The sequence below is a fragment of the Cupressus sempervirens genome, chromosome 2 (assembly GCF_028749045.1).
Source record: "Cupressus sempervirens isolate cs-2001-9-10 chromosome 2, ASM2874904v1, whole genome shotgun sequence".
NCBI lineage: Eukaryota > Viridiplantae > Streptophyta > Pinopsida > Cupressales > Cupressaceae > Cupressus > Cupressus sempervirens.
Window position 1 is genome coordinate 314,662,311 of NC_143119.1, and position 13,091 is coordinate 314,675,401.

Genomic DNA, 13,091 nt, shown 5'->3' on the forward strand with positions numbered 1-13,091 from the left:
ATAAAAAATGAGCAGAAATCAAGTGTTGAAGAGCAAGGAGAACCTAACACCAAAAAGGTTCAAGAGGTTGTAGCAGAGGTAAAGAGAAAAGATGTTGATGAAGACAGAAAAAGATCAGGTCTTGAAGGGCTTAAGGGAAAGGAGATGATTGGAACAAAGATGAAAAGTACAAATGCTGATGTAAATAGCAAAGAAACAAGGCTTGGAGAAGCAGATATGATATTGATTGGTTCTATATGGTGTCCATTGAAAGTTGGACAAAGAAAATTCACAAAGACAATGATAACTAAATCAGATAGAACAACCACCAACCAGGAGTTGGTATACCAAGGCAAATGGCAAGGGTGTGAAGACATGTTGCAGACAGCAGTAGAGGTCTCAAGGTGCAAAGAGAAGGATGCGAAGACAATGGAGATGAAGAGCTAAGGGAAGGCTAAACAAGGTGATTATATTCCAAGCATGGAGAAGTATGAAAATATGAGTTATTTTTGGTTAGTTATTCTAATTTTGTTGCAGGCATATGAGAATATGATGGAGATTCCTAGTGTGGGGAAGATAGCAATAATTGGTAAGAGTTATGTTCTAGAAGGAGCTTGTTATTGCTTCTTGTTTCTACCTATTGTTAGTATCTTATTGAGCTTCACTTTGTTTCGAGAATAGTTTAATAGTTTCTACTAAACAGGGCCAACCACATGAAGGTGGAAGCTCATTTGGCCCCACCCCCCTCCCCCTAACATCACTCTACATTCCCCGTTAACATCTAACATTCATTTATTCTTTCAACCATTAATAAAATGTAACATTCAATCAATATCACATGATAACATTCATTAACACATTATATTTTTTAACATGCAACATTCATCAGTATTCTACATTAACACACAATTCATGAACATTCATTAGCACATAATTAAATTCATTGAGACATAAAATTCAGTCATTATCAATTAAGGCATGTAGATGAAAATCATTTCTTTTTTTTCTTTCTATTTCTTTTTTCTATGTAAGCTCTAAGAGGAGCATCGATGTCATCATCAATTCCCCCCTCATCAGTTGTTTTGTTCTCAATTCTTGATGATCTCAAATTACTATGTTGTTGCAAAGGGGGGTCCTCTGCAATAACAAATAAAAGAGTTAAATTAAAAATAATTTATTATAATTGTTACAAGTATTTAATTATTTTAAATAACATAACTGTGGTGCTCTTGACCTGATTCGACCACATCATTTTATCTAGACTCAATGTCAACACGGTCATGAACATCGACCCCTCGATCCTCTACAACTGCTATACAAAATGTTACTTTAATCAAAACATCAATTTCAATTACATATAAAAAATTTAATAGCAAATGTATACCTCCACTACTGGGATGCACATCATGCGAACCTTCAGCATCCACAAATTGTGTAGAAGGATTGTCAGGTTGCATTCCAACATCCTACGCATTGTTATCATTGCTTGCTTAAAATAGATATACTCACTTTATATTGGAACTTAACATCAAATACACTAATTGGTAAAGTATTCAATTTGAAATAAATTTCATTTAACTTATTTACCTGTGGCTCAGATGCATCATTATTAGAACCTTCCACACTGATTTTAGCTCGTAGCCATTCAACCACGACTCTATAGCCTTGTTGGAAGCCAATTCTCTTATCCTCTTCTGTGAGGCATCTCTTGAACTTTGAGCCCTGCATTTTTGCGTGGTATGGTGAATTTTACTTGCATTGTTTCATCAACCAATGGAGGGTAGTTAAAATATCAATAGAAAATCATCTATATCTATCACAATATAATAGGAGAAAAATTGAGCAGTTTTGATGGAGCAATCTACTATATAAATGTTGCATGTTTGTATGCTTTTCTTGTACCAACATATTTTCTCCAAATTCTTAAGTTGGGTAAGAGTTAGTTCAGCTCTTTGGAAATAAAAATGGCTGCAAGTGCTGCTGCATTCCCTCATTCTTTCAATCACTGCCTTTATTCTCAACTATTGGAGGAAAATTCAGTCTCAACCATGGCCTCCATTTGTAAGATTTCTTCATATGAGGATTTTGTGAATGAAGAGAAAAGTAAAATATTAGTGATTGGAGCCATTGGTTATATTGGTCGCTTTTTTGCTCTTGCAGCTGTAAATGCAGGCCATTCTACCTATGCTCTCATTAGACCCATCACTACCCATGATTCTGCCAAAGAAAAGTGGCTCCATGAATTGAAAGATTCTGGTGTTAACATTATCTATGTATGTCACTAGCTCTGTTCATAACTAAGATTTTGTGGTAGATATGTATGGCACAGTTGTAAAGTGTGTGTACTTGTTTAAAATATTGATTTTATAGACTGTAGATTGTTTTGATTGGTCATATAGGTTTAGAATATATGATTTAGCTTTGCTTGTTTGTTCATGGTAACTACTATTGCAGCTATTTGCTAAATTGTTAGATAGTGGTCATCTCACAAATAATCATGTTTGACTGTCTTGTTGTGAAGTTGGGTATTTAGAAATTATGTTAAGAAGGGGTGTTCGGTCAGTGATCTCCTTATCAATGAGTCTAATTTGGTTGGGATCATGAGCTATATTATAGTTGTAAAAATTTGTGTTGTAATGGGTTTTATTAATGTCTACATGTTCTGTAATGGGTCTTATTAATGTGCATGTATATTATAATGGGTGTTCTGCATGGAGATTTAAGTGATCATAATTCAATGGTAAAGGCCATGCAAGGCATTGATATTGTTATTTCAATTGTGGGCAGTGGTCAACTTATAGATCAGCTTAAGATTGTAGATGCCATTAAAGAAATTGGCACTATTAAGGTCAGAACATAGGACCCTAAAATTATTACCATGAATGCTTGTTAACTGTAATAGACTTAAGAATTGTTGAACTTTGATGCAGAGGTTTCTTCCTTCAGAAGTTGGGCATGATATAGACAGAGCCAATCCAGTAGAACCAGGGCTAAGCTTTTACAAAGAAAAGAGAGTTGTTAGGAGGGCAATTGAGGCATCCAACATTCCATACACTTACATCTGCTGCAATTCTATTGCTGGGTGGCCTTACTTTTATTGTACCCATCCCTCTGAGCTTGCTCCTCCCCAAGATCAATTTGAAATCTATGGAGATGGAAACATCAAGGGTGAGATTTTAAATAATGTCATATTAGTAAATGAAGGAATCTTCACTAATCTAGATTGCAGAGTCTAACTTCAATTGTTGAATTGCTTATATTGAATATGAAAATCCACTACTGTTATTATATTCTATTGACCTATTTATAATTGATGAGCTAAATAAGGGAATCCTAGCATTTCCCATCACATTATATAAAAAATTTGATACAATTTTTCATTTACTAATACTTACAACTCTTGCTTGAAGTTTCGAAAAACCACCAGAGCCGAGCTTGTGTGTCCCATGCTTTTCTAGTCTTGCCTTTGTTGCCTTTGATGTGTTAGGAAATCTATGAAAAGTTTGAAATATGTTAGATAGTATAAATATAGAGGTTAATTAGTACATAATTAGATTCTCAACAATATCACATACCTTGCTGTACTCTCCACTGGTGTAATATTATTTTTCTTGTTAGCTTTATACTTTCCATCCAAAATCAGAGCCTGCCACTCAACCTTAGGAACATAGGGCGGACGCTCGTACCTGGGGTTATCTCGTAAATTTTTTTTGTACTAGTCCCTAATATACTTCAAACATAAACCATCTTTTTCAAGGAGCTTGTTTCTCTCGAATGCACGAGGTCCAAAGAGTTGGGTCATGCTCTCTATAAGATCATCCTTCAATGGTTTGCGTTGGTTATTCCACCTTTTAAGTAAAAAAAACATGTTAGACTAATAAATGAAGTGAAGCTACCTTTAATATAGTTCAAGAAATGGATGAAAAGGAAAACTATTATAGCAATGATATGAAATCAAAATAGTGGTTTGGGGTTTTAGTTAGGATATGATGTTCCACCAGGTATGCATGGTGGGTCTGAATATTTGCAAACACTCATCACCAAGTTTTCTCCAAAAAAGATCATTCCCTACAAAACATTCATGGGATCATTAGTCGATGAAGAGTGATCAAAAACTAAATTACTATTATATCACTATAGAATAATAATAACTTTAAAGTACCTGGAACTTTGGCTACTTTTAATGGAATGCCTTCATCGTCACTGACGATCAATGTGACATCCTTCACCGTTCTCGTACTAGGAACATAGGAACATCCAGGAAATGATGCTACAACTCCTATTGCAAAAAGTTTCATAAGTTTCATAAGTCTTTGTCACAAAGTATAAAAGAACAAATGATAATTGATGTTAAAAAGTTGTAAAAAAAAACTGTTTGTTGCTATCATAAGAGAGAAAAAGAGGGATTTTTGTACCAGCAGATGGTGCAACAGTCGATGCCTATAAGCTACGTGTTTCTGACTTAGTAGTCGGAAAGAGATTTGTGGTTGTCTTGGATGGAGGCAGCATCATCATAGGATTCAATTGATGTGAAGCTGAAGAATAAAATTGTTAGAGCTTGCATAAATATAGAATGCGTGGACTAGCATGGACAAGATTGTTAGAGCATTAAAAAAAGGATTGTTCGAGCATGTATTGTCAATGATTATGATCATTCCTATATATATTCAGTGGAAAATAGAAGTGGGGAATGGAACATGCGATCTACCTGAACCACCTGCAGCACCCTCATCATGGGAATGGGGCTCGAAATCATGCAAAAAACTTTGTAAAGACAATGCATCCATATTTTAATTAATGCCATAAAAGAGCATAACATAAAAACCATTATTGAACTCTTGTTATAATTAAAAATTTCATTAATACTTACTTTTAGGGTTTCAGAGGTGTGCATCAATTCAGCTCCCCTTTCTCTTATTTCCTGAGTAGTAGGCTTTATGGTTGTCAAACGTAAAATTTCTTTGCCAATTTTCTTTAGCAACTTTTTAGTCGAACCGATCGGGTCATCGGTGTCTACTAAATCAATATAAAAAGGGTCCTCCTTATGGGGGGGCTACTGATCAGGGACTGCAGGTTCCTTTCCCTCCCTCCGACCACTGGCCCTCTGTGACAACAATAGTATTAGTATTATCAAAATTACTCCAAAATAATGAAGAAAAACACATTAAAAAAATAACATTTTGCTTCTACCTAGTTTGCACAATTACAATGAGTTTTACCTACTCGTGTGTAGATGAGTCAGGAACATCACCAGCATCCCCTCTGGGCAATTGCTCCATATTGTGCCCTTGTGTCAAAGATCAAGTATAAAAATGTTAGCAAAAAATTTATTGACTAAATGGTATGTTGGAGTCATTGATTAGAAGTTGGTTTAATAGTATGTACCACCTCCATGATAGTAGCTTCGTTTGTATCTATGCAGTTCAAATTGTAATCAATAAGAAGCTCTTCCCTTGCACGTATTGATTTTATCGCACAGATGAATACATGATTTCCCTCGCGCGCCTCAAATATGCAATTGGGTTGCTTTATAGCTGACCCAGGTCATGTACTATTTATAAAACTCACAATATTCCTTGTTGCTTTTTCCCTTCCATCAATGTATATAGCCACACTTTTACTTTGATTATTGTCTTGCTGTTGTATATAATTTGCCGAGAGGGCATACCTATGCATACTTATTTTATATTTAACAATATGCATCCAACTTTTGTAATCGTAACATGGTCCAACATACTCCATCAATTCAAAAACTTTGTTGTAAGACCCCTTTATGCCGTCCATAGAAAATAGGCCCAAACCATGTAGTGATGATGGTGCTATGCGATATATCCTCTCGTTAACACAAAAATTAGTGTTTATTGGAAGAAGTTCCTTGGGTACCCAATGTTTCTGTAGATGTTGGTACCTCAAGGGCACCTCGATGTCGCCTTCCATCTCATCATCATAAGAACACAACCCCCCTTGAGCAAGGAAAAATTTCATGCGTTTATTGAATTTCCTTCAAGTCCTTTGACCTCTAGTTAATCTCCCTGTTCTAGATAAACTGCATGTCTCACTTTCCTCTTCTATTCCTATATTTCCCTCACTCGAGGAAGACACTTTTGACAAATACCTATTCGCTGGTACCTGCAAATGGGAGAGATCTTAGAAGACATAAATCTTACTATTGATAAGTGTATTAAATAGATTGTCTATAAGGAGTATTGACTTATACCTGTCGATCCATGAGACTGTGCGGGATGCTCCTGAAGGGGGTTCAGTTTCCTACAAATGTAACTCAATTATCGTGAGCATAATCACATCATAATCATAATTACATCCATCATTAGTATCACATAAAAATTAAAAACATTAAAAGGTACACAATAAAACACTTAAATCAGGCTCACATTATAAGCCTACTAGGGAAGTAGGCCTAGTGAAGGGCTAAAACTAGGTTTTTGTATCCGCTGATGAGTTGAGGGCTTAGTCACCTTGGGGACATGCAATTTGAAGTTTTTTGATGTGTGTGGATGTGGAGGAAACACCTAGTTAAGGTGAAGTCAAGTTTGGCGCCTATTGAGGCATTGTGAGCATTTGATAGTTTGTTGATTAGATTGCTTGGATGAATCTATTGGGTGGATTGAGGGACATTCATGGGATTATTCCAAAGATGTAGAACCTAAGGTGGCATAAGGATTTGGTGTGCACTCTGATAGGTTATGGAGTTGGCTTGGATCAAGGAGAGGGATCTTATGAAGATGCTTGGTTGGTGTTGTGAGAACACTATGGAAGTCCCTCTTGTTATGAATGATTGCAAGACCACCTAGGGTCTCTGCATCACATACAGAGGCAGAATTATTAACCAACAAATTAGGTAAGCAGTTATATTATCTTTTCCCTATGAATTTTATTCTAGGTACAACTCCCTTTTATAGATATTTAATGAATTCCCTTTTCTAAACTAAACACTTACAAATGCTTTTGACCTTAAATAAAATAAGGCTCAATACATTCATGCATCAATATGTGTTTTAAATAGTTTTATTTAATTAATTTAGATTAATAGTTAATTTAGATTAGCAGTATTATATTTGTAGTTGAAACTTGTAGCTTTTAAATAGATAATGAATAAACTATGTAACCATATATATAAGACAAATATATTTCTATCAAGAAATGAATATTAAATAGATTAAGGATTGATGGCATACCTCTAAATTCCATCATCATCATCCTCGTCTTCATCATCATCATCATCATCATCATCATCATCATCATCATCATCATCGTCATCCTCGTCATCATCATCATCGTCGTCATCATCATCATCCTTGCCATCATCATCATCGTCATTGTCGTCATCATCAACATCAACATCATCTTCATCATCATCATCAGTAGCAGCATCATCGTCATCATCTTCTTCTTCTTCTTCATGAAAATTTGTGTCAGGAACATCATCTAATAACTGTCGATCATGATCACCATCTACATCATCTTCTACTTCTTCGATATCTTCTTCTTCCATCGCATTATACTTTATTGGCCTTCCTCTCAGTTCATGTCTAACAACAAATGACCAACCCAGTTTATGTGGAACCTCTGAGTAAAATACCTACTCACATTGGCTTGGAAGAACATAAGGCTCATCCCCAACTAGCTCAAACGACCTTGTATTAACCATTGTAAATCCATTATCATGTTCAATAACAGTTCTATCAGGATCATTTGGATTAAGTTGTAGCCTATACCATTTGACAACGAAGAGTACTAATTTGAAGGAACTAAAGTCACACTCAAGTATCTCATCCAAAATGCCATAGTATCAATTTTCAGACTCTTGAGGATGTAAGTTGTTTCTAGATGAAATATTAGTCACTTGAAAGACTGCAGTTATTCCTGAATCACAAGTTTTCTTCGTGTCATCCAACACTTTGACATGAAATTTTTGACCATTACAAAACATAGCCTTGTGGTGTTTAACCTGCAATAATATGTGAAACATATCAAAATTATTGTATCGTGAGTTGATAAACATACGGGTGATTAATAAATTTGTACGTACCTAGAAATCTCTTGAACCACATGCTAAATCTATTTCCCTTTGCGTAACATTGGAATCTCCATTACGATGAGCTTCTTTAACCAATGAAGATACACCTTCCCATGTTAATGTGCGACCAGAATGTTGACATCGTTCAATCCATACCATCATCCAATCAAGATTGTTTGCACTATATAAATGTAGTGCATCCCACTCTCGAGCACCTGTACAAAAAAAAAAATAGACAACTTACAACCGATTTATTTTGAAGATTAAGAAATAATTTATTACAATAACATCTTATAATTTATTACCTCTCACTTTCCTCAATATACCTTTCCCCATCAAGTACTCCCCTTCTAATTTTTTAAAAGGCTCAAGATCCCAAATGCGATCTACATGGATATTTGATGCAAACTTAGAAAGATATTCAGTAATGTACACCATAGTCTGGTATACCATATATCCCTCTACCATAGAACCCTCAAGATGTGCTTTTTGTTGAACCAAAGCCTTCAAAAATTTCAAATGCCTCTCAACCATCCACATTGACCTAGTGTCTATAGGTCCACACAATTCAATCTCCTCAACTAGGTGTATGAGGTAGTGTTCCTGTGCATTGAAAAAATTTGGAGGTAGACACTTTTGCATTTCACAAAGTAAATGAGGAATTCTTCTCTTCCAATAGTTTATATCTTCTTTATGGATTTCTTTAGATGACAACCACCTACATTAAGAGATTCAAGTCACAAAAAAATATAGATATGAGACTTTACAAAATAATATACAATAGATTACATAGCAAGAAAAAAAAATCGCGAATATAATAAATATATACAACAAATTGAACAGATATTACTGCTTACCTCATATATTTTCCAAGATTATATATCACTTGTTTGATGTTATTGTTGAAGTGCTCTGGGAGAGATAGAGGAAGCACGTACTACAGTAATTATAAACCAATCATTTCATTGTTTTCTAACATAACATAACGAACAATACACATAGTTTATGAATATATTATAAATACAGAAGAACATAAGTTACCTTGACGAAAGTATGCCAATCATGTGTTTTGAGCCCTAGCCTAAATTCACTTTTTTTTGATATGAGATTATTTATGTTCGCAGCAAATCCTGTGGGAAATCAAATTTTTTGTATGACTTCTTTTATGGCATCACTTTGCTGCTCCGTTAATAACCATGAAAGGGCACTTATATTAATCTGATCTCTATTGCTATTTGAGTGAATGAAAGTTTTCAATGCATGATTGGATTCATGTATGTCATTACAAATCTTGACAATTTTTGTTTGTCACGCCTTCCATCCAATATTTTCCACAATGCCTCTATTATATTCTTTCCAATATGCATAGTATCAAACAAATGCACAATTTGTAAGTGCTCGTAGTAGGGTAACCTACTAAATTGTCTGGGATAGCTTTTTAGTCCCTTTGGAAGGTTGTCAGTATTGCCTTGATGACCTTCACAATCATCAATTACACAATTAGTCAACAAAAATCACAATAGAAATATATACATTACAAACTTAAACCATTAGGTGGAACAGCATTACCTCAATGATTAATTCTATTATATTCCAACTTCCATAGGCGAGGTGTCATTCTTCGTGGCTTTGATGTAATCTCTTCTTTCCCATTGAAAAGAGCTTTTTCTGTACTTTGATACTTATGATTCCTATGGAGGAAGTGTCTACACTCATCAAACACCTACTTTCCTAAACTTTTTGAATGACGAGATTTCATCTTTGGACCACAAAGTGGACATGCAAATTTTCAGACCTACAAGATAATGATGTAATTGGATTATTAAATATGTTGATTTTTATAATTAGAATTATTGTGTGCAACTTGAATTCACTATAACATACCACAAAAATGTGTTAGCTTTGGGGCATCATGTATTGTCCATGCAAGTATTGCATGGAATTGAAATTGTCTTTGTCTTATTGGTCTAGACACGTCATACATAGTGACACTATTCCATAACTCCACCAACTCGTCGATAAGAGGCTCAATATATACATTCATATCTTTTACTTGATATTTACCTACTTGAATGAATAATAACATTACATAATTATTGTGATCGTTTTACTGCAAGATTTGTGAGTACATGTAAATTAATAACTATCAAATGATAAGATACTTGGAACAATCATTGCCAACATAATATGCTCCCTCTTTATTGACATCCACAGAGGAATGTTATTGTTGATAACAAAAATAGGCCACACTAAGTAAATAGATCTCATCTCTCGAAATGGATTGACACCGTCCGCTCCCAATGAAAGCCTGAGATTATGAGGTTCTTCTTTGAGGTGTTTCCACTTTTCCTCTACGTGCATAAATGTCAAACCATCCACAGGCATTCGAATAATGTCATCTCAACTTCTATTGCATGCATGATAATCAATAAATTGAGCCAAGCTACTACACCTGAATAATTGTTGCATCCGTAGAATAATGGGGATGTAATGAAGAACCTTTTGAGGCACCTTTTTTGTTAGTCGATCTATTCAATATCTACTCATATGACATACAGGGCATTGTGTTGCAAATTCATGTTCTTTATAATATATAATATGATCATTGGGACAAGCATGTATTGCTTCATACTCCATTCCAATATCTTTCATAACAACAGTTAATTCTCGATATGAGCGAGGTAGAATATTTGATGATGGTAACAGAAACTTGCCTATCAATCTACAGCAAAAAATATAAGTTGTTAATATAAACAATATTAGTGGTACATTATTCACCCTTTGTTAACTATAAAGACATATATGACATACCTTAACATGCGTGACATTGTTATGTTGGATAAACCATTCATAACCTTCAAGTTCAACAACAACAAAATAATAGAGAGAAGAGTTGTTTGGGAGTCTTTGTATAGGGGCTCGTATGCCTTCTGAAGTAGAGGTACATCGAGGCTATCATCATCATTATCATGATCAGATACACTTGGACTAGATGTGTCATGGATCAATGTATTTATACCATCCTCTTCAATTGTGTTTTCTGGCGCATGATCATCATCTTCCATGGGATCATTATCTTCACCTTGGATATTTGCACCTCCATGTTCCTCCACTTCGAAAACCATATTCTTCGGATTGTTGTGGTTCATATCATGTACTTCCCTGGGAAGATCAACCTATATAAAATTGATTAACATAAATAAACCATGATCATCAACTCATCATCAAGTGATTTCATATGTATATAAATTGTTAAAATGATATAATGAATGAATTACCAGTGGATGTCATGCCCCCCTTCAATGTGACCATTCTCCCTACAATCTCTCTTAACTATTTTGATTAGCATTCTTCTACAGTTTAAGCCCTTACAAATATTGCAAGGACAATAACATTTTCCATCACTTTTTCTTTTCAAGTTACACTGCAATCTAGCGATTGTCTCCCTATTTTGTTCTTCACTTATATTATCTAACATGATCGTTCTTTGCAGGAAGCAAAAATTGGACTATGAAAACTTTGGTCTACAACTTTCACAAACTAAGAAAAACTGTCGAAAGTACACAAATCTTCTTAGACCTAGCTAAATACTTTAATATTTTAAAAATACTTTCTTTGACTTTATTCCTAAGATTATTTGTAAAACTTTGACCAACCGCCTGAAGGTCTTATTTCAAGAGACCTTACAACATTAAGCCACTAAAAGCAATTTCAAAACATATAAGCTAAAAGTCTAGTTAAAATATACATTAGAATAAAAAAAAAAAAAAAATTCATACTCGAGCGCACGGCTATAACTCATGCAACGGCCTTCTTTCTTAGCTATAGAAGCTCTCCAGCAATCAAATTATAAAAACTACAAGGCCTAACAAAAATTTCAAAACATATAAGCTACAAGTCTAGTTAAAATATACATTAGATTAGATTCAACAATAGCAAGCAATGTTATTCAGAATTAGATTCAACAAACCTTAGCAGTGTAAATAGCCATCTCCTCTAAACTGGACTCCAGACATGAGGGAGCATTCACATACTCTTCCCCTAAAGGTATCCTGAAGAACAAAAGCCACTATTCTTGAGTTTTTGAATTGCACCTCAAGATGAATGAAGCTTAAAAGGAATGAAAATTGTTTTCATACATTTAAATCAGGATGAAATATTTATTCATAAGTATATAGCTTGCAAGCACTTAAAATTGTTGTTATATGTGTTGCGGGAAAAGAAGAAGTTTATACTTATGTCTATAGATGCACTTCCTATATGCGATCCAAAGCTCAAATTTTATCAAGTGTGTCCAATGATGGGGAGAGACCTCCATGCAAGTAGAAGATCTGCAATGAAACAAAAGAAAAGAAAATTTTCTTATAGTAAGAACAAGTTTGTTGTGCTGCATAGGGTACCAGCAAAATAGTGTATAATATCTTTTTCTTTACTTGGCTTTCAATTCAGCATGAGAGCCTTTAATAGAAAATTCAAGTTGATAACATATTTAACAAGAGCTGCAGGGTAGCATAGTTCCTGCGTAAGTCCAAGAAGATGTGTGAGCATTGACATAGATTTTGTGAACATTTTCTATGTAATGAAGATTTTACTGCAAATGGAAGGAACCTAGGGGTCAATTGGTAAACTGATTATTTGTATCAAATGGTGTAAAATTTAAACTAAAACCATTTCAACTGGCCACGCCACTCATGGACTGTTCCTCCATATGTTATAATACTTTCATCATATATCACAAATATGAAATAGAATATGTAACACACTGAAATAAAGCATTAAAAGATAGTGTCTAAATGTAATTAAATATATGGAACTGGTTATAAGAATCTATACATATCAATTAGAATGGGTTGAATTAGTGCATCTTACTTCAACATTTCATGTAACACAGCCAAATCCAAAAGAAATCTCGCAGACAAACTACCTGAGATTTATAACCTTTATCTTCCAATATCCAATGGCTCCTTATTGGCGTTAATACAAAGAAGCCAACTATCAAAAACTGTGGCAGTGATAAACATTTTGAAAAATAAAATTGTATTAGGTATAAATAAAAAATAGTGAAGAATGGTGT

General features: G+C 34.4%; 1 protein-coding gene across 1 annotated transcript in view; it reads left to right on the forward strand.

Annotated features, from left to right (window-relative positions):
• The first annotated feature begins 1,900 nt into the window (after window positions 1-1,900).
• LOC149572369 (leucoanthocyanidin reductase-like) overlaps window positions 1,901-13,091 on the forward strand; it is a 109,934-nt gene continuing 98,743 nt past the window's right edge. The window contains exons 1-3 of the mRNA XM_089815825.1: window positions 1,901-2,256; window positions 2,697-2,827; window positions 2,910-3,147. Coding sequence (XP_089671951.1) covers window positions 1,944-2,256; window positions 2,697-2,827; window positions 2,910-3,147 — 682 coding nt within the window. The 5' untranslated portion in view covers window positions 1,901-1,943. The remainder of the gene's footprint in view (window positions 2,257-2,696; window positions 2,828-2,909; window positions 3,148-13,091) is intronic.